This window comes from Pleurodeles waltl, chromosome 6 (genome assembly GCF_031143425.1).
Source record: "Pleurodeles waltl isolate 20211129_DDA chromosome 6, aPleWal1.hap1.20221129, whole genome shotgun sequence".
Lineage (NCBI taxonomy): Eukaryota > Metazoa > Chordata > Amphibia > Caudata > Salamandridae > Pleurodeles > Pleurodeles waltl.
The window spans coordinates 1,395,292,268-1,395,314,790 of NC_090445.1; the positions used below are offsets into that span (position 1 = coordinate 1,395,292,268).

At 51.1% G+C, this 22,523-nt stretch overlaps 1 protein-coding gene across 1 annotated transcript in view; it reads right to left on the reverse strand.

The window, feature by feature from the left end:
• Positions 1 to 21,402: 21,402 nt before the first annotated feature.
• LOC138301766 (myb-related transcription factor, partner of profilin-like) overlaps positions 21,403 to 22,523 on the reverse strand; it is a 55,043-nt gene continuing 53,922 nt past the window's right edge. The window contains exon 2 of the mRNA XM_069242273.1: positions 21,403 to 21,752. Within this exon, the coding sequence (XP_069098374.1) occupies positions 21,403 to 21,752 (350 nt within the window). The remainder of the gene's footprint in view (positions 21,753 to 22,523) is intronic.

The following is a 22,523-nucleotide window of genomic DNA, read 5'->3' on the forward strand; positions in this document are numbered from 1 at the left end:
CCCCCACCCTTTCTCTTCATCTTCTTGTGCATGTGTGCATTAGCATCATCAGGCGGAGGAGATTTGGCATCGGAGCACGAGGGAGCTGCAGGACACAAGGCCCCGGTGGGCCCAGGAACAGACACCGAGGGCACCAGTGATCCGGAGGGCGAGGGGAGCACCACGACGGGGACCGCTGGTGAGAGCAGCGAAAGCGACACGTCCTCGGATGGGAGCTCCCTAGGGGTGGCGGCAACATCCGTGCCCCCCGCCTCTACAGGTACAGCTGCCACCCAGCGCACCAGCCCCGCCCTGCCAGCAGCCCCTCAGTCTTCGCTCCGTGCCCGTTCGCCCAGGAAGGCGCGCGTCTCCTTCGCCCCAGGCACCTCAGCCCCTGCCCCTGCCCCTGTTGCCCCTGCTGCCCTCAGTGCGGAGCTCATTGACCTGGTAAGGACGCTCATTGTTGGGCAGACGACCCTTTTGAATGCCATCCAGGGTGTGCAAAGGGAGGTGCAACAGAGCAATGCGTACCTGGAGGGCATTCATTCGGGTCAGGCTGCCCATCAACGAGCGTTCACTGCTCTGGCCTCAGCACTGACGGCAGCCATTGTCCCTGTTTCCAGCCTCCCTCTTCTTACTGCCTCCAGCCTTTCTCTGTCTCCTGTCCCTCAGCCTATCCCATCCACACCATCAGACCAGCCTGCACAGACCTCAACACCCAAGAGCAGCTCATCCAAACACAAGCACCACAGATCCCACAAACACTCACCCAAGCAACACCCAGATGCAGACATGCCAACAGCCACTGCCACCCCTGTGTCCCCCTCCTCCTCGTCTCCCTCCTCCCTCCCTGTGACGTCTACACTCACACCTGCATGCACCCCAACATCAGCCAGTGCTTCCATCACCACCTCACCCTCCAGTACAGTCCACACTCGTGCAGTCACCACCCCCACTGCCATTTACACGTCCCCTGTGTCCTCTCCCACTGTGTCTGTCACCCCCTCTTCCAAGACACACAAACGCAGGCAGCCACCCACCCAACAGCCATCCACCTCACGACAGCCTACAGCACCAGCACCTTCACCCAATGACAGCACACCTGACTCTCCTACAACCACCTCCTCTACCTCCACTTCCATCTCCACTTCTCCTACCCTTTACCTTGGCCCTAAGAAACTTTTCATGGCTAACCTTGACCTCTTTCCCCCCGATGAGCTCCCCCATCCATCTTCAAAGAGTCCCAAGAGCACCGCAGCCACCACCAGCCCAGCTTCGGGTGTCACTGTTGTGCATGGGTTCTGGAGCCCACCCTTTGCCAGCAGTGACACATCGATCAGCAGCAAGGACACGTCCAGCCTCCCCCCCCGGCAAGAGGACCCGCAAAAACAAGGGCTGCCGTGCGAGGACCGACAGGGCTGCCCCCAAGGAGCAATGTGCGGCCACTTCACCACCCACACCATCTAGGGGAGGCAAGGGCCCGAGAGCCCCATCAAAGGAACGGAAGGGCAGCAGGAGCGCGGAGAAGGTGGACCCCACATGCCACATCCCAGCTGGGAAGGAGGACACTAAGGAGGCCAGGAGTCCGTCCCCGAAGGGTCCAGAAACGTCACGGTCCGAGGGCGACTGAGCAGGGAGTCCAGGCCAGGTCTGGCTCCCTTGACCTGCTGGATGAGCACCGCTGAACAGGGCCCGCGGTGAAGAAGAGCACCGCTGAACAGGGCCCGCCGTGGAGAAGAGCACCGCTGAACAGGGCCCGCCGTGGAGTAGAGCACCGCTGAACAGGGCCCGCCGTGGAGAAGAGCACCGCTGAACAGGGCCCGCCGTGGAGAAGAGCACCGCTGAACAGGGCCCGCGGTGAAGAAGAGCACCGCTGAACAGGGCCCGCCGTGGAGAAGAGCACCGCTGAACAGGGCCCGCCGCTGGGCCCTTCTTCTCAAGCACTGCTCCGCTGGGCACCGCCGTCTCAAGCACCGCTCCGCTGGGCCCTTCTTCTCAAGCACCGCTCCGCTGGGCCCTTCATCTCAAGCACCGCTCCGCTGGGCACCGCCGTCTCAATCACTGTTTATGGTTCACTGTGCCCACCATGCCTCCTCCTTGACCAGTGGAGACTGTCATCCACCTGATGGACTGTGGCTTTGCACTCCCCAGGATGGTCCAGTGGGCAGCCCACCCACTGTAGGACATTGAGAGACTGTGGCTTTGCACTCCCCAGGATGGTCCAGTGGGCAGCCCACCCACTGTAGAGACATTGAGAGACTGTGGCTTTGCACTCCCCAGGATGGTCCAGTGGGCAGCCCACCCACTGTAGAGACATTGAGAGACTGTGGCTTTGCACTCCCCAGGATGGTACAGTGGGCATGGTGGCTCCTCGTGGATCTGGCGTCGTGGACTCATGTGGCTGTGGTGCCCCCCCCTTCCCTTCCCCCTGAGGTGCCTGTAGTTTTTACATCTGATGCCCCTGCAGTGTTCTCTCCAAAGGACTCAGGTCTCCTGTGTGGGCTTTGCCCTTGTTTCTCAAAACTTTGGCCCACGGACATGATGAATTCGTAGGATGTGCAGGACTTGTTACTTCAGTTATACACTGATGTGTATGTCATTTGTTTTCTTGTGAATATCTTACATGGTTGTACGATATTTTTCAGGACCTTTTTGGTACATAAATATTTATTCCAAATTTGATTATGTCCTAGCATTTTTCTGGGGTGTTTGGGTGGTGTCACTGTGACTTGTTGCTCTGCATTGGTGTGTACATAGTTGGGGGGGGTCGCATATGTGTGTGCCCGTAACCTTTCGTCCTCCCCCCTCCCGTCTGTCGTAGGTGCAGTACTCACCGTTGTCGTCTGCGCCGGACTTCGTACTCGTGGTAGATGAGAAGGTAGACGAGAGCAGGTAGGATGTTTAATTCGGGTTCCATGCTGTCCTCCTTCCTCCTGGAGTGCGTAGTGGTGAGCGTTTTCCCGTTCGTAGTCTGTTTCCGCCGTGTTTTTATCGGCGGTGCTCCCGCCCCGGAAAAGGTGGCGGATTGGTGAGTTGTGATAGGGTGGGCGGTACATTGTCTGCCGCCTGGCTGTTGGCGGTGACCGCCGCGCTGTTTGTTTGTACCGCCGTGGCGGGCGGAGTGTTAAAGTGGCTGTCTGTGTTGGCGGTTCCCGCCAGGGTCAGAATTCCATAATTTTTACCGCCACCCTGTTGGCGGGTTGGCCGCCGCTTTAACACCGACCGCCAGGGTTAGAATCACCCCCTAAGTGTCCTGGGTCATTAAAACCATTTTTCCTGGATAACTTATCATATTTTCTTAAAGCTCTTTTCAGTTTGGAGCTTTTGCTCTCTAGTTGGGAGTGCCATGCCCTCTATGGATTAGTATCATAGTTGAATTTTATGTGGTCTAAAGATGTAGAAGAAAAGATATGTCTCCTTTGCTGCTCTTTTTATGTTCACATTTTGTAGGCTAAAAAAATGTTTTTTTTTAAAAAGGCTAAGAGACTTCTTCAAAAATTAAAAGAACTAAATATCTTTGTGAGTATTTTTTTCACACTGTTCAGTCACAAAATGTAATAATAAAAACTATGGAAAAAGAGTTGCACACATATATTTTAATAAAATCTTATTAAATATTTCAAAGTATCAATATTAATATACATTGCTTTGTGTGTATTATTGAAATATACATTTGATTAAAATTATTGGAGCTCATTGACCTGGTAAGGACGCTCATTGTTGGGCAGACGACCCTTTTGAATGCCATCCAGGGTGTGCAAAGGGAGGTGCAACAGAGCAATGCGTACCTGGAGGGCATTCATTCGGGTCAGGCTGCCCATCAACGAGCGTTCACTGCTCTGGCCTCAGCACTGACGGCAGCCATTGTCCCTGTTTCCAGCCTCCCTCTTCTTACTGCCTCCAGCCTTTCTCTGTCTCCTGTCCCTCAGCCTATCCCATCCACACCATCAGACCAGCCTGCACAGACCTCAACACCCAAGAGCAGCTCATCCAAACACAAGCACCACAGATCCCACAAACACTCACCCAAGCAACACCCAGATGCAGACATGCCAACAGCCACTGCCACCCCTGTGTCCCCCTCCTCCTCGTCTCCCTCCTCCCTCCCTGTGACGTCTACACTCACACCTGCATGCACCCAAACATCAGCCAGTGCTTCCATCACCACCTCACCCTCCAGTACAGTCCACACTCGTGCAGTCACCACCCCCACTGCCATTTACACGTCCCCTGTGTCCTCTCCCACTGTGTCTGTCACCCCCTCTTCCAAGACACACAAACGCAGGCAGCCACCCACCCAACAGCCATCCACCTCACGACAGCCTACAGCACCAGCACCTTCACCCAATGACAGCACACCTGACTCTCCTACAACCACCTCCTCTACCTCCACTTCCATCTCCACTTCTCCTACCCTTTACCTTGGCCCTAAGAAACTTTTCATGGCTAATCTTGACCTCTTTCCCCCCGATGAGCTCCCCCATCCATCTTCAAAGAGTCCCAAGAGCACCGCAGCCACCACCAGCCCAGCTTCGGGTGTCACTGTTGTGCATGGGTTCTGGAGCCCACCCTTTGCCAGCAGTGACACATCGATCAGCAGCAAGGACACGTCCAGCCTCCCCCCCCGGCAAGAGGACCCGCAAAAACAAGGGCCGCCGTGCGAGGACCGACAGGGCTGCCCCCAAGGAGCAATGTGCGGCCACTTCACCACCCACACCATCTAGGGGAGGCAAGGGCCCGAGAGCCCCATCAAAGGAGCAGAAGGGCAGCAGGAGCGCGGAGAAGGTGGACCCCACCTGCCACATCCCAGCTGGGAAGGAGGACACTAAGGAGGCCAGGAGTCCGTCCCCGAAGGGTCCAGAAACGTCACGGTCCGAGGGCGACTGAGCAGGGAGTCCAGGCCAGGTCTGGCTCCCTTGACCTGCTGGATGAGCACCGCTGAACAGGGCCCGCGGTGAAGAAGAGCACCGCTGAACAGGGCCCGCCGTGGAGAAGAGCACCGCTGAACAGGGCCCGCCGTGGAGTAGAGCACCGCTGAACAGGGCCCGCCGTGGAGAAGAGCACCGCTGAACAGGGCCCGCCGTGGAGAAGAGCACCGCTGAACAGGGCCCGCAGTGAAGAAGAGCACCGCTGAACAGGGCCCGCCGTGGAGAAGAGCACCGCTGAACAGGGCCCGCCGTTGAGAAGAGCACCGCTGAACAGGGCCCGCGGTGAAGAAGAGCACCGCTGAACAGGGCCCGCGGTGAAGAAGAACACCGCTGAACAGGGCCCGCCGTGGAGAAGAGCACCGCTGAACAGGGCCCGCCGCGGAGAAGAGCACAGCTGAACAGGGCCCGCCGTGGAGAAGAGCACCGCTGAACAGGGCCCGCCGTGGAGAAGAGCACCGCTGAACAGGGCCCGCCGTGGAGAAGAGCACCGCTGAACAGGGCCCGCCGTGGAGAAGAGCACCGCTGAACAGGGCCCGCCGTGGAGAAGAGCACCGCTGAACAGGGCCCGCGGTGGAGAAGAGCACCGCTGAACAGGGCCCGCGGTGAAGAAGAGCACCGCTGAACAGTGCCTGCTGTGGAGAAGAGCACCGCTGAACAGGGCCCGCCGTGGAGAAGAGCACCGCTGAACAGGGCCCGCGGTGAAGAAGAGCACCACTGAACAGTGCCCGCTGTGGAGAAGAGCACCGCTGAACAGGGCCCGCCGTGGAGAAGAGCACCGCTGAACAGGGCCCGCCGTGGAGAAGAGCACCGCTGAACAGGGCCCGCCGTGGAGAAGAGCACCGCTGAACAGGGCCCGCCGTGGAGAAGAGCACCGCTGAACAGGGCCCGCCGTGGAGAAGAGCACCGCTGAACAGGGCCCGCGGTGGAGAAGAGCACCGCTGAACAGGGCCCGCGGTGAAGAAGAGCACCGCTGAACAGTGCCCGCTGTGGAGAAGAGCACCGCTGAACAGGGCCCGCCGTGGAGAAGAGCACCGCTGAACAGGGCCCGCGGTGAAGAAGAGCACCGCTGAACAGGGCCCGCGGTGAAGAAGAGCACCGCTGAACAGGGCCCGCCGTGGAGAAGAGCACCGCTGAAAAGGGCCCGCCGTGGAGAAGAGCACCGCTGAACAGGGCCCGCCGTGGAGAAGAGCACCGCTGAACAGGGCCCGCCGTGGAGAAGAGCACCGCTGAACAGGGCCCGCCGTGGAGAAGAGCACCGCTGAACAGGGCCCTTCTTCTCAAGCAGCGCTCCGCTGGGCCCTTCTTCTCAAGCACCGCTCCGCTGGGCACCGCCGTCTCAAGGACCGCTCCGCTGGGCCCTTCCTCTCAAGCACCGCTCCGCTGGGCCCTTCTTCTCAAGCACCGCTCCGCTGGGCACCGCCGTCTCAAGGACCGCTCCGCTGGGCCCTTCCTCTCAAGCACCGCTCCGCTGGGCACCGCCGTCTCAAGCACCGCTCCGCTGGGCCCTTCTTCTCAAGCACCGCTCCGCTGGGCACCGCCGTCTCAAGGACCGCTCCGCTGGGCCCTTCCTCTCAAGCACCGCTCCGCTGGGCACCGCCGTCTCAAGCACCGCTCCGCTGGGCCCTTCTTCTTAAGCACCGCTCCGCTGGGCACCGCCGTCTCAAGGACCGCTCCGCTGGGCCCTTCCTCTCAAGCACCGCTCCGCTGGGCACCGCCGTCTCAAGCACCGCTCCGCTGGGCCCTTCTTCTCAAGCACCGCTCCGCTGGGCCCTTCTTCTCAAGCACCGCTCCGCTGGGCCCTTCTTCTCAAGCAGCGCTCCGCTGGGCACCGCCGTCTCAAGCACCGCTCCGTTGGGCCCTTCTTCTCAAGCACCGCTCCGCTGGGCACCGCCGTCTCAAGGAACGCTCCGCTGGGCCCTTCCTCTCAAGCACCGCTCCGCTGGGCACCGCCGTCTCAAGCACCGCTCCGCTGGGCCCTTCTTCTCAAGCACCGCTCCGCTGGGCACCGCCGTCTCAAGGAACGCTCCGCTGGGCCCTTCCTCTCAAGCACCGCTCCGCTGGGCACCGCCGTCTCAAGCACCGCTCCGCTGGGCCCTTCTTCTCAAGCACCGCTCCGCTGGGCCCTTCTTCTCAAGCACCGCTCCGCTGGGCACCGCCGTCTCAAGCACCGCTCCGCTGGGCCCTTCTTCTCAAGCACCGCTCCGCTGGGCCCTTCATCTCAAGCACCGCTCCGCTGGGCACCGCCGTCTCAATCACTGTTTATGGTTCACTGTGCCCACCATGCCTCCTCCTTGACCAGTGGAGACTGTCATCCACCTGATGGACTGTGGCTTTGCACTCCCCAGGATGGTCCAGTGGGCAGCCCACCCACTGTAGAGACATTGAGAGACTGTGGCTTTGCACTCCCCAGGATGGTACAGTGGGCATGGTGGCTCCTCGTGGATCTGGCGTCGTGGACTCATGTGGCTGTGGTGCCCCCCCCTTCCCTTCCCCCTGAGGTGCCTGTAGTTTTTACATCTGATGCCCCTGCAGTGTTCTCTCCAAAGGACTCAGGTCTCCTGTGTGGGCTTTGCCCTTGTTTCTCAAAACTTTGGCCCACGGACATGATGAATTCGTAGGATGTGCAGGACTTGTTACTTCAGTTATACACTGATGTGTATGTCATTTGTTTTCTTGTGAATATCTTACATGGTTGTACGATATTTTTCAGGACCTTTTTGGTACATAAATATTTATTCCAAATTTGATTATGTCCTAGCATTTTTCTGGGGTGTTTGAGTGGTGTCACTGTGACTTGTTGCTCTGCATTGGTGTGTACATAGTTGGGGGGGGTCGCATATGTGTGTGCCCGTAACCTTTCGTCCTCCCCCCTCCCGTGTGTCGTAGGTGCAGTACTCACCGTTGTCGTCTGCGCCGGACTTCGTACTCGTGGTAGATGAGAAGGTAGACGAGAGCAGGTAGGATGTTTAATTCGGGTTCCATGCTGTCCTCCTTCCTCCTGGAGTGCGTAGTGGTGAGCGTTTTCCCGTTCGTAGTCTGTTTCCGCCGTGTTTTTATCGGCGGTGCTCCCGCCCCGGAAAAGGTGGCGGATTGGTGAGTTGTGATAGGGTGGGCGGTACATTGTCTGCCGCCTGGCTGTTGGCGGTGACCGCCGCGCTGTTTGTTTGTACCGCCGTGGCGGGCGGAGTGTTAAAGTGGCTGTCTGTGTTGGCGGTTCCCGCCAGGGTCAGAATTCCATAATTTTTACCGCCAGCCTGTTGGCGGGTTGGCCGCCGCTTTAACACCGACCGCCAGGGTTAGAATCACCCCCTAAGTGTCCTGGGTCATTAAAACCATTTTTCCTGGATAACTTATCATATTTTCTTAAAGCTCTTTTCAGTTTGGAGCTTTTGCTCTATAGTTGGGAGTGCCATGCCCTCTATGGATTAGTATCATAGTTGAATTTTATGTGGTCTAAAGATGTAGAAGAAAAGATATGTCTCCTTTGCTGCTCTTTTTATGTTCACATTTTGTAGGCTAAAAAAACTTTTTTTTTTTTAAAAAGGCTAAGAGACTGCTTCAAAAATTAAAAGAACTAAATATCTTTGTGAGTATTTTTTTCACACTGTTCAATCACAAAATGTAATAATAAAAACTATGGAAAAAGAGTTGCACACATATATTTTAATAAAATCTTATTAAATATTTCAAAGTATCAATATTAATATACATTGCTTTGTGTGTATTATTGAAATATACATTTGATTAAAATTATTGGTAACATTTGGAGAAATCTGCTAGATCTGCTATATATAGAGAGAGTTGGGGGGGGTTATGGCTGAAGGGTTTGGCCGCACAGCCTTGAACGACAGGGGTATTGGCTTTATGTATAGCAATAACTTATTACTTTATATTATAAAAACATAGAAATTCAAATGAAAAAAAGTTTAAAGTGACGTTATAGCTGGTAAAGATGTCAGTTGTAAAATGCCATTTTAAACATACAAAACCTCAGAAATACATGTTATAGTTATTTCAAGTAACTATGACTCGTACCCCCAGGTAATTATAAGTTGCATCCTCTCCATGTACTGCTAGTTACCCCACAAATGACAAATTCTATGACCTCATGGATAATATCACTGCAACAATTGCAGTGACATCATCGTGAGACTGGCAAAGTTAAAGGCTTTCGGGCATCACAGAATTCCAATGGGTTATCCATGCTGGCGTTCCATGTAAGGAAGTGTCTTTAACAGAATTCTTATTCCTATTTTGAGCAAAAAATCTGAACAAAAACAATTATTCCAGTTCCACCTGGTGACTGTTTTTGTCTACAAAAAGAGTTAGTTCCGAAGCCTTTTGAGAAACAAACACAGGTCTCTAGAGATGTAAGGGGCCAATCCTGTGGCGTAACAAAACTTGTGGGTGCCCCCTGCAAAGTATATGGAGGGGCCCCCATTCTGAACTCACTCAGGAGCTCTCGGGCTACAGTGCTAGGGGGGCCCTGGAGCTCAGGTCCCCCCGCAAAGTGGGGGCTGCGGTGGCCTTTGTAACGCCACAGGACCAATCCTATACACATAAGGGCATACTTATAGACCCCTAGCGCCACCTTGCATCATATTAACGTAATTTATTTTGACGTTAATGTGGCCCAACAAGGCCAAAATCCCGATGCCGTATTTACAGAGTGGCGCAATGCATGCATTGAGCTACTCTGTAACCCCTTGTGCTACATTATGCCTGCGGCAGGCATAATATATGCAAAGGGGGCGTTCCCCAGTTAGGTGAGCCTTGAAAAATGGCATAAGGAAATCTATGAGATTTCCTTACGCCATTTTTTATGGCACTTTAAATGCCTGCTCAAGAGCAGGCGCTAAAAGGGGGCTTCCATTCTTTAGAAAGGGCCCCTATGTACTCTGCAGGAATGTCACCAATATTTTGGCAATACTCCTGCAGAGTACATCAATAGCGTCATAAAAAATGACACTATTGCCCCCTACCCTGCGCCATGGTGCACCATATTTTAAATTTGGTGCAGACATGGTGGTGGTAGAGGGGTGCTAAGGGGCACAGGAAAAGTGGCACTGCACTCGGTGCAGTGCCACTTTACATAAATCTGCCCCTAAGTTGAGGAAACCCTTCTTCTCTGTGCGTGCCAGTTAGAAAATTCTGTAACAAGTGTAAAGCCAAAACATGTTCTCTCCTTCGAGAAGCAGACTTAAGCTTTGACATCAGTGACAACAGCCCACATACAAAATTCAACCACTTCCTTCTGGCTGGTCTGTGTCAAGTCTTGTTCTGCAGAAATGCAGGATGACCACCTCCACAGCATGGAAAGATTGCAGGCAGATTCTGACCAATGCAAACACTGTTAGCTATAGTTATCTAAGCAGAGGTGAGTGGATAGCCCTAAATTGTCTTACACCCTCACCCTTCTCTTGGGTTACAAGTTTTCTCCCTTATGCCCAAACGCTTCATGGTCAGTCGATATTTCTAAGCGTTTAAAAATGTCACAATCGTTTGCCCGCCAATATGGTTAGGAAATAATATACCCAGCAAAGGCTACTTTGTATTCAGTACTTTGCCTGGTAAGCAACGCTGGTCTAACCTAAGCTGGTGGCATATGATGAGAGGCTCTCTAGAAAAAAGGCATGAGCTGCAATTGTAGGCTACCGTACTCTGCTAATCTATGTCCTTCTGAAATTCTGCTTTGAATTTCTGCTGGAGTACCGAGCTATTTGCACTCCTGGAGGCAATTCCTTCAGAACCCATTGGCGACATTTCCCTTCGCAGTTCTTAGTTACAGGCTCCCCTAATTTAATATGAAGGCAAGGCCTGGCCACTGATCTCAGCTGCTTTGTATGATTGAACCGGAGGGTTGTGTGCCTGTAATGCAAAAAACAATGCATTTACATGTAATCACTGGCAACTCAACTGCCTAATCTTCCATTTTCATTTAAGGAGAAAACACGTGACATTTCAATTCCGAAAGTCAAGTACTGTCAGTCCAATTAAAGAAACAGGCCTGAGAACATGTCAAAATGATGAGGTGAATGAAATGCAAGAACAATATTCAATGCATCAGTTGGCCTAACAATACAAAAGATGCATTCAACAAGGTTTCAGGAAGAGGATTATTTTTGTTACTGCTCTGGGACTTTAATTGTATTGATCTTACTAAATCATGTGTTGTGGGTGTGTCTGAAATGAAAAAGAGATGCAATCTTTTTAACAAACGCAGGAAGCTAATTATTAGGCACAGCCTATTATTGTACCCATAATTAAATAATGGCTGATGCTTAACCTCTGTGTAATCGCTATTATGTATTAGTCAGGATATAGGCCCTCATTACGACTTAGGCGGTCTTTTTACAAGACCGCCAAAGCTGCGAGTGCCAAAAGACCACCACTGCTGGCGGTCTAAGAGCGCTGCATCACGGCGGCTGTCAGATTACTGCCCAAAATTGGGAGGAAATCCGACAGCAGTCATGTTGGCGGTCAGCGGGGAGGAGGCGGTTCCACTGCAAGCACCGCCATGCCAAAAGGATGCTGCACGCTGTAGTACGACACGTAACACGGCATGGAGGTGTCCTGATTTCGTGTGCTGCCAGCAGTGGAAACGCCAGGATCCGTCCCCTTCCGAAAGACCTCCTCAATGGGGGAGGGGGATCGGTGTGTATATGTTAGTGCATGTATGAGTGTCGTGAATGCAGGGGGAGGTGGGTGCGTGTAGGTTGGTGAGTGCAGATGGATGGGGTGAGTGCGTGTGTGTAGTGCAGATGGAGGGAGTGAATGGGTCTATGCGGTGCAGACGGGGGAGGGGGCGAGAATGGATGCATGCGGGTGAGGGAGGAGGGGAAGGAGTGAATGCGTGCATGTCAGCGATGTTTTTGTATGTATATCAGTGGAATGGGTGTGCATGCTGCGTTTGCATGGGTGAGTGGGGGTGTGTTTGTGTGTAGAAGTTTGTGAGTGCCTGCGTGCAGGTATGTGGAAGTGTATGCAAGGGTATCCTGGTGACAGGAAGGCTTATTCCTGTGTCCAGGATGCAAGACCGCCAGCTTCTCTGGCAGTGCAACTGCCAGAAAAATGCTGACGGTCTTCCTTGTCGTAATACCTCTAGCAGTATTACAGCATCCGCTGTGCTGGAGAGAACTCATCTCCGGCATTGCAGACCTCAGAAAAGAGGAGGGACGAGTGCCAAACCACCGAACTCGGAATTTGGTGGTCTTCACCATCAACCAGTTGATGGTGAGACCGCCATGTGGCCTGGTGGTCTTTGGACCGCCAGGGTCGTAATGAGGGTCTTAGTATTGATTTATTCTTTTTTGGATCAGCTTTGAGATCAAGTCATTTTTATTGTTGTTAGCTTCTCATATTTTACGTAAAAATATGTTTTCTCTTTTAAATTAAAGGTATTTGTTGTTTCTGCGCAGATTTCCCTAATAAGTCTTTTCACGATTTCATTACTCTTCTAAAGGTAGCCTCTGGAAAATATTATTATTTTGAATTTGTCTACCTTTGTTATGGCCTAGGTTAATTTCTTATGGTAAATAATAGGTCAAGACTTGTCCTCTATGTGCACAGTTTAAAGCATCCCACATGAAACTGTTAGGTCTGGTTTATCAACTCTCTGAAGCCTGGGAGAATAAGCTATGCCTCCAGTGGTGCCATGTGATGTGGTCTTTTCTGATGCTCTATCATCTTAACACTCAAGTGGTCTAGATTGTTCTTCATGTGATGCACAACCAACTGGTTCGTTGTTATGGGCAGTTTGGAGTAGCAGCACTAGCAACAGGCTCAAGGTGCTCTAAAAAGAAGGCTGCATGCACTTGTCTATGCCCAGAACTCTCCCATTGTCTGGAGGGACTATTGCACAAGCTTAAGATGTTTGACAACTTCAGTAGTTTCACTTGATCAACTACTAGCGGTTTGGACACCTGATCTGAAGCCTGTAAGGGTCAGGTATAGAAACGTATCGAAAAAATTGATTTGAATATATATGCTGCTAATATTCGTTGCCAGTAGGAACTCAAATCACAAATGTTGCATCTTTCGAACTACATTTGCCGAAGAACCTCAAACCATCTAACCCTCCCCCAGACCTAAAAGCAGCTGTACAATCAGATTAAACGTCTTACCATTATATACATATTACAGTACAATTGGTGTGCTAAAAATCCCATAGTGGTAAAGTGGTGATGCACTATTACCTGGCCTTAGCCCTAAATCCAATCTGTCTCCCCCAAACACATTTGACATCTTGACTTATCAAACAGATTAACTATGAAGTACAGAAGGCAAAAGTAGCGATGTAATAAAATTACACATTGTTTTAGAAATTCCAACCACCAGACAAAATAAAGACTCTTAATCAAATTTCCCTTGACAAGCACCAAGACATTGGAACAATTTACACAAAAAAATCTGACTTCATTTAAGTTGATGCTCCTAAAAACGTAAGATTCATCTGTTCAGAACCCTTGCAAAGACTAGCTTTTTCCTAAGTTTAAATGAAATACTTTGGTTGAGGGGGGGTGTCAGCCCTTCTCAAGCAACAGCCACAAGTCTTGTCAGGGTGAACCACAAATCACAAAATTAAAATGTGCTTAAACCTCTGATAGCATAACACAAAAGCAGTCAGGCTTAATTTAGAGGCAATGTATTTATGGAGCACACAAACGGTAATCAGTTGAAAACACAACACAAGGTAAAATCCCACACTAGTTTGCAAAAATAAGTACAATTTAATGAACAATTTTGACAGCAAAACAACTGTAGACCTTGAGATATATAATTTCAAAGATTTAAGGGAATTATAGCACCTATGAGCACAAAGCACGGTTATCTGGTGGTGCTAGACCAGAGGAAAGTCACAAGTTCAGGCTAACCACTATGGAGTGAGGGTCATATACAGGAATGAGCTTAAAGTCCAACACAAAGAATCAGTTCATGTCAGAGAAGGCTTCAAGGAGCAGGGAGAGTGTCTTCGCTGTAGTGCGAAGAACAGGTTGGGCATTATGGAGGCTCGTCGCTATAGATCCTGCCGGGCATCATGGATGGACATTGTTGGAGCTTTGTGTTGCTGGTCGCCATTGTCTGTCGATGCTGTGGCACGAAGTGCAGATCTTACATTGCCTGTCATCGCTGGCAGTCACTGTAGCATGAAGAGTCAGGTCCCCTGGAGCTTTACATTGGACATCATCAGGATCTCCAAGATCTCAGTGTATGAACGGGACCAATCACGGATGGGAAGAGGTAAAAACTTCAGGATTTCTCCTTTTTCTTCAGAGGAGTGCATTCTAATACCAACCAAGGTTTCAGGACCTAAGAAAGCACCTCTTGGGAATCAGGGACATAGTCTTGCGGACACCAGCAGGGCTCAGGCATGCTCAGTTGCAGGTCCAGTCAGGTTCGGTTTCAACAGGTCATCTGGGTGGTTGCAGGGAGACCTCTGGAGCTTGTTATGTCTCTGAACTGGTGGTCAGAAGTAGGCAGCACTGAAGCACTCCATCCCAGCCAGGACCCAGTTTACCACGTTCTGGAAGGTAAACTGGGACATTCTTTATTCCAAACTGCATCATCCTGTTTTGAAAGTGGCCCTCTGGGGTAGAGAATGCTGACCTCTCTTTTCCCCCTCAATCAGGGCAATCTGCCAGTACCCTGATGCAAAATCAAAAGCACTAAAGAACTTGGCAGCTTCTAGCTTGTCAATGAGCTCATCAGCTATAGTATGGAGTGAACATCAGTCTTGGTGACTGAGTTGAGCCCTATGTAATCCACACAGAACTTGAGTTCTAGGGCAGCAACCGGTGGGGCGGCTTTTGTTACCAGCCCCGCTGGGCTGGACCATTGACTGCTGGAGTGCTTAATCACCCCCAATTCAAGCATTGTGGATATTTATTCCTTAATGATAGCCCTCACCTTGTCAGACAGCTTTCTCATTTTTTTTTGTACAGGAATACTGCCTGCACTATCTATGCCATGGGTACACACGTGTGTAAGCCCACGGGTGAGAGAGAACAGAGAGACAAGCTGCCCCAACAACTGCCGACAGTTCATCTTGGTTCAGGGGTCAGTGTAGGGGAGAGGTTGACACCTCCACCAAACCATCTTGATCCTTGGAAGATAGGAAGTTGAGGAAAGGTTCTCTTTCCTTTCCTACCTCTCTGACAGTGTGGTTTGAGGTGATTTACATAGGGTGCTCTTAAAGGGTACATTTTCTGGGTGTCTTGAGGTCAACTAGGTAGGCCCCCCCCTTACTCTCTTTCACCTTATAAGGCCCTGACCAACAGTCCTGAAGGGCCCTGGGCTCAACTAGCTCCGTTACCCACACTTTCGGTCCAGGCTGAAATGCTACCATGAGTGGCCTTCTGGTCATAGCAAATTTGAATGTATTCCTTGTTGACTTCTAGGTTCTCAGAAGCCTTCTTTCAGAATGTCTGTATCTGGTTCCTGACAGCCAGCATTTAGCTTACTAAATCTTGCGAGGGGCTTTCTGGGAGCTTGCTCCCACTGCTTCTTCACCAGACTGAAAGGCCCCCTAACAGGGTGACCATTGAGGAACTCAAGTGGGCTAACCTCATCTCCTTTCTATGGTACTTCCCTGTAGGCAGAAAGTGTGGTAAGAGGACATCCCACTTCTGCCCCATGGGCTCAGACAGGTACATAATCATGCCTTTCATAATCACAAATCAAATTTGTTAATTTTTCACAAACCCATTTGTCTGAGGGCAAGAAAGTGTGGAGAACTTGTAGGTTACCCCATGCTCACCCCACATGGACTTCATGTATGCAGACATGAAGTTGGTGGCTCTGTCAGGCACTAGTACCTTGGAGAACCCCTTCAGGTGAAAATTCTTATCAGGGTCTTAGCCACTGCAGGTCCAGCCACAGATCTCAGAGGTGTAACCTCTCGGTATCTGATGGCATGGTCCACCAAAACTAGGGTAAACCTGGCAGTTTTTGGGTCCAGGGGCCAAACAATGTGAACATCCATCAAAGGAGGTGCCTATGACAGGTAAGGGAACAAGAGGAGCATTGGGCTATTTCCATGAGTTCCCACTGGGCTGGCAAGTGGGCCATGGCCCACAGAATGTATCTGAAATTGTCTTCAACCAGGACCAATAGAAGTGGGTGCAAGCAGGGCAAAAGTCTTCTCCTGCACCAGATTTCCTATCACAAATATGTCATGGGGGCAGCCTCAGTAGGAAGACTCTTGGGGGACCACCAACATACGGATTGCCCCAGGCTCAGGAACCTTAGGCTCACTATACAGGAGGCCATTCTCACAAGAGAGCAGGTGATTCCCGGAGGTGTCACCAGGTCCCTGAGCCTCAGCTTCCTGTCTAAAGCCCTCTAGAGTTGGGCACTTGTTTTCTGCTTTACAGAATTCTTACATGATGGGCTCACCCTCAACTTGTCATCCTGTAAGCCCAGGCAAGTCTCAAAGGGCATCAATGTCATCCCCTGTAGCCTCCAGGGAAGCCTACTTGGGCACCCCTTCAACCTGGACCATGGGAGTTTCAGGGGCTGGTTCCCCACACCACCTGCCCTTCCCTTTCATGGCAGCAGCCAGGGACATTTTTCCAGGCTCTTGGCTTCCTTGACTCCCCTCCTGGGCAGTCATGACCCGTGTGGTCAGGCACACCCACCCAGGCAACCCAAAATTCTCCAGGTGAGATCTAAGCTCCTCTTCATTGTAGATAGCGTGCTCCAGATTATTGCCTAAAACAGACTATCTACAAGCATGACAGGGTTCAAATGTACCTTTGGAGAATCTGAGACCCCTCAAAAGGGAACCAGAGCCACTGGGTAGTGACACTCCCAGTTGTCTGCCACCACAACCTAGTGGAATGTATTAGATGTTACATGCTCTGAGGATACCAGATGACACGTTATAGTAGTCATATTGGCTCATATGTCTCTCAGAGCCTCCACCCTTTGCCATTGATGGTGACTAACTACCTGTACTTGGAAGTTTTGGAAGGCATGTGGGCTTTGGTCACCATCTGTTGGTCACCTAGGTACACTAAGGTAACCTCTGCTCTCTCCCCTACACTAACTTGCACAATCTCCTCCCTGTGCACTCTTGGGTAACTTGGTAACTCCTTTGACTTGCCCATAATTGTAGCTGTCCTGGAGCTTGCAGACAAACCTACCTGTCTTTTTTTATCAAAGAAGCCATTGTTCTTTTGATTAGGGTGGGGCTCGGCTCCCCTTCCACATGAACTATTTTGGAGTCCTTGAGAAACTCCTTGTTTTTATTTTTCTCTCCCCTCTTTTTTTCTGGTGGGGAACCTGACTAGTCTTTTGAGAATCCCCCTAGATGTCTTTTGGAATACTGTGGTGCAGACCCAGTGGTCCACCTCCTTAGCATGCTTCCTGGGGTCAGTGACCTTACTATAGGGGTTGGTGCAGCTGTGTAAAATAGGCATTGAGCATGTGCTCTCTCTCTCAAAATCAGATTGTACGGCTCAGTGAAATCATCAACTTTTCTACCCCAACGCAACCACTCAGTGTCCTGCTTTAATAGTCCAAAGAATTTACCCAAGACGGGTTTGGTACTTTATGGTTGTCCCAAACCTAAGGTGGTACCTCTCAGCGCTCAGCCCAAACTTGGCAAGTAAAATGGCTTTCATATGGCAATACTTTATCTGATCCCCACCAATAGTGTCAGCGGGTTGTCCCTCCCTACTGTGGGCATCTTTTTCTACAAGCTTGCTCCCCAATCCACCTCTGGAACCCTGTGCATTCTAAGGGCTACCATATATTAAGAAAATCATTTGTCTATGTCATCTCGCACCACATAGCTGGGCACCAGGTGTTGAGTTATGCAGATTCTCCCCTCCTGTGAGACACTAAATGCATGCTTCCTCCAGTGCTGCTGGATTCTGCTAACTTGACTTGAAGGTCCAGCTCCTTCAGACTCCTCTCATGAGTCATTCTCTTCTACTCCAGGACCAGCCTATTTTCCCCTAGGATGCTTTTGGCAACAGCCTCCTCCTTGGCTGCCTACATTTTCAACTTGACCGTCTGCCATCTGAACTCCCTCTAAGCCTTCCTGTCTGGAAGTTCCTAGATCCCTAAGTCCCGCAGGAGACAGGTTGAGGTGACACACTGCTCTTTTCACTGGCAGGGGGCTCCTCCCCTGTAGACAAACTGTCTTCCTCTTCCTCAGGCAGCTACAGCACACGGTATATTACAAGACTCTTCTCCTCCTCCTCTCCTAAGTCCACTTTCTCTTCCTCAGGGTTGTCATCTTCTGGCTCCTTTGTGATGGACTGCATTCTCATGACTCTGTGGTGGACTGCACCCCCTTGACCTTCTCATAGTCACAAAGGGCTATCTGGAGGTTCACCTTTGTGGCTGTCTTACCTGCATTCAGCCACCTGTCCTTCCAGAGCCTCTGCACCTCAGCCTTGCTGACCTCATCCATCTTGATCAGCTCAATCTCTATCTCTAGGCCTAACTGGAGTAAAACTGTACTTTAGGGCAAATGTTGCCTATATATATAATACAGTAAAAACACTACAAATTTTCTAGTAACCATTACAGACCTACACTATAAATGCCGCCTCAGACTATAAGGGCTGTCCCAGGTCAGCACCAATCCTTGCAGAGTCCCTTCTGTGACGGGATATCTATGTGCAGCTACCTGGCTGCGTATGATGGTAGTCTCACATGCCACTCTCACTCACATGCTCACACATGTTCATGTGTAGCTTACCCCAGTGGCAGCTCGTGGGGAGGAAAAGGGGAAGGGCAGCGAGTGGCGGGGAAGCTGACTAAATATATAATAATGAAAAAACTTACCTTTTTAGCTGCGTCGCTCTGATCTGCTCCGGTCCTCCACTGCAGGCACAAGCTCCCAGCCTGCCCTGTGTCCAATCCAAAATCCGTTTTCATGCTGCTGGCAGCATGAAAGCAGTGTTAGGATTGAACGGTGCACCCAGCCACAGTGCTCTGAGGTAGAGTGAGAGTCTCTGCTTGCTCTCTTCCACCGACAACACAGTTGGAGAGCCTAGTGTGCATGTATATGTGGCCGGCCCCAGACGGCAGGCCAAACATACATGTGCACTGAGAGGGAGTGCTGTGCACTCCCCCATGTCCCTGTCACGGCCCTTGACCCCGCACATTCTACAGTAAAACCGTAATAAACATCATTTGTTATGGTTTTACTGTAAAAGCTTTGCAGCTGCTGCTGCTGGTGGGGCAATGCTCCCCTGCCATAGCGGAGGAGCTACCCTTGGCTTACCCTAGCTGAATTCCAGCAGCCTTGTCTTAAGACGTGGACACAGATGATTAACACGCTCAGTAAGTCAAGTAGTGATACTCACTCACAGTAAAGGTCAATAAAAGGTGTAATCAAAAGCAAAAAGTCCTGGAGCACTAAATGGGAAGAACCTATTTCTACACTGTACAGCTTGTAATCTGGCCCTATATTGAAGCATATTGTTTAGTCTCACCCGCAGACCCAAATATGTCTCTCTACTTCAGAACATTTTGAAACTTGTGTCCCAGATTTTTCAAATTAAGTCCTATCCTCTGGTAGTTGAAAATCAGAATCCGAAGTTTGAAGTGAACAGAAGTTCTCCCACCCTTGTTTTGGTTTAGTGGTCTCATGCCTCTAGATGGAATCCAGAAGGCATCTGGGTGACTCAAAATGGCTGAACTGTACGTGATAGCATGGAGGAGGAGAGTCCAGGCCACCCAGCAGAGGAGGAGGAGGAGGAGGAGGAGGAGGCAGAGACAGGAGAGGATATACAGAGTGAGGCTGACAATATTTCAACAAACTGAGGAGGAGATATATGACAAATATAGACTGAGCAGTGCTGCAATCTTAGAATTAATTGAACTACTGAATTCTCAGCTTGACCGACAGACAATGCGCGGCAGCGCCATCCCTACACATGTGCAAGTGCTATGCTTACTGCACCTGTTGGCCTCGGGTAGCTATCAGGGGTTGATTGCTGTGGCAGGTGGGGTATCACAAAGTGCACTCTCACAATTCTTCAGATGTTTCCTAGATGCCATACTCACACACATGTCCAGATATACATACCTACCCAGGACTGAGGCATAAATTAACAGCACCAAGTTGGACTTCTACAGAATTGCCAACTTCCCCCATGAAATAGGGTGTGTGGACGGGACACACTCCTGCAAATCTGGAATATGTGTTCCGCAATAGGAAATGTACCCACTCACTAAACATCCAGGTGGTATGTGACGCCCATAATGTCATTACTGACATTATAGCTAAATATCCAGGGAGTACACATGACTCATACATATTCAGGCACAGTGGGATACACCAACACCTAGAACGTGGGGAGTTTGGAGACGGATATCTATTAGGTATTGCTGACTACACCCTGAAGCCATACACACAGGTCACTGTGTAACCCATTGATGCCCTGCTAAATTTGCCTTTTTTGTCAAACAGGTGACAGTGCATATGCCCTGTGACCATGGATAATCACCCCATACCTAACACCTGGCAATCAGAACGAGGGGAGATATAACAGTGCACATCGGCGGACCAGAACTGTAGTGGAGAGGACCTTTGGCTTGTTAAAGGCAAGATTCAGATGCCTCCACAAAAGTGGAGGTGCACTCCAGAATGCCCCAGAAACAGCATGCAAGATAGTTGCCGCCTGTGCCATCCTACACAACATTGCCACCAGACGTGGGCTACATCTCACCACTGAAGACACCGACATGGAGGATGAGGAGCAAGAGCTACCGCACCAACAGCCTGGGGATAGAAGCATCGCAAATGAGGGCAGACAGAGACGGAACCACATTGCAACCCAATACTGTGGCAGGTACGTGGCAACCGTGACCACACTCACTAATGTCAGACACACATAGCCCAGTTATGTAGTGAAACAAACAAAACCTTTTTATTTCTAAACTATGAAAAATATAGAATAGTGCTGTATTGCACAGTCTTGAATTGTCAATTGGCATTTAAGACACATTAAATGCATGCGCCTTATTCAGAGTCCAGTTTGGTGGCTCACACCCTCCTCCTACTGCGGCCACCATGGCTCATTCCTGGTGGGTCCCCTGAGCCCTGCCGTGCACTGCTACTCCGCAGCACACGGGAATCGCTGGCAGACACACTGCTTATGGTCAACCCTTCCTCGCTGTCCTGCGGGGTATCCCCTGTGCCCCTTGCAGCCTGACTGCTCTCCATTAAGTCTACTGCATGGCTGATGCGTCCAAGCCCCCATGCCACATCCCCTGCAAAATGCCCAAGTTCAACCTGGAGGCTGACTGTATGCCTTGACAGGCATGTGGTATTAGTTGCAAGGCGCCCAATGGATGCTGCCAGTCTGTCAAAGCGGGCGGCAGTGGTGCGCTCCCTGCGCCTTGCCTGTGCCCTGTCTGCCACAAGTTCAGTGACCAAATGTTCAATGGCCTGTGTCAAGTTCCCCAGATGTTGGTTCATGTGTAGGAACTGACTGTCCACATTTGCCATCCCATGGGTCATTGTGGTCTGCAGTCAATTCAGGTTTCTATTTATTGACCTTAATTGTCTGTTCTGCAGGCGCTGACCCTGAATCAGTGATGCCTCCAGTCCCACAAACTCTACGTCTGCTATGTTATCCCGGTGCACAGAATGCACTCTGCGCCGGCGTCTGCGCACTGCTCCATCTGCTGGCTCTGTGCGCCTCTCTGTGGGGCTGGGCACTGGTGCTATTCCTGCTGCCTCCATGTCCTGCGTTGGATCTTCCATGGACCCTGGTGGTGTTCTGCTGGGCCCTGCTGTGTCACTGGCAGGCTCCTGCTGTGGGTGTGGCCCATGTACCTCTCCCTGCCTTTGTTCGATGCTGGGGGTGCCTTGTGGGGGACCTGTGGGACATAGGGGATACACTGTCAGTCTCACACATCTGTTTTATGCCTCATAATAAACATTTGCCTATATTTGAACCACTGTACTACATTGCTCATAATGCACTATACTAGAGGTTGGTAGGCTGGAATGGAGCTAGTCTGGTGCTGCCTGCTGCTATGTACTGGGATAGTGTGTATACTGCATTTGTGGGTGTCAAAGCATATCTCATGATACTCACTTTTTGATGCCCCAGGTGCTGAATTGTCCAATTCTCCCATGCCCAGTACGGCCTCTGGCTCCAGTGTCTGCTCCACTATGCTTTCCAAGGCTGTGGGTGGTGGTATGGTGGATGGGCCTCCTCCGGTGCCCCTCATCTCCCTCATGCGCTCCGCAACCTTCTCCTTGGTCCAGGAGCACAGGTCATACCACCTTTTGCAGATTTCCTCTAGGGTGAGGTGGCTTACCCCAATGGCATTTATTTTGTCTTGTATTTGTTACCATAATCTTTTCTTCTGAGTGTCTGGGACACTCATTGCTGCCTTTCCGAAGAGTTCATCATGGTGCAGGCAGCACTCTTCTGTAAGGACCTCCAACTCCTTGTCTGAAAATTTAATTTTTGTCCTTCGGCCAGCACTGCCTGTCTCCTCCATGGTTGTTGCAGCTCCTCTCCCCTGGGTGTGGCTCAGCAGTTTGGGATGGGTGTGGTCCTCCCTCCTCCCAGTTCTATTTGGTGACTTCCTGGTTCTGATGTCATCACCAAGAGCCAGGAAGTGGGTTTCCCAACTGTT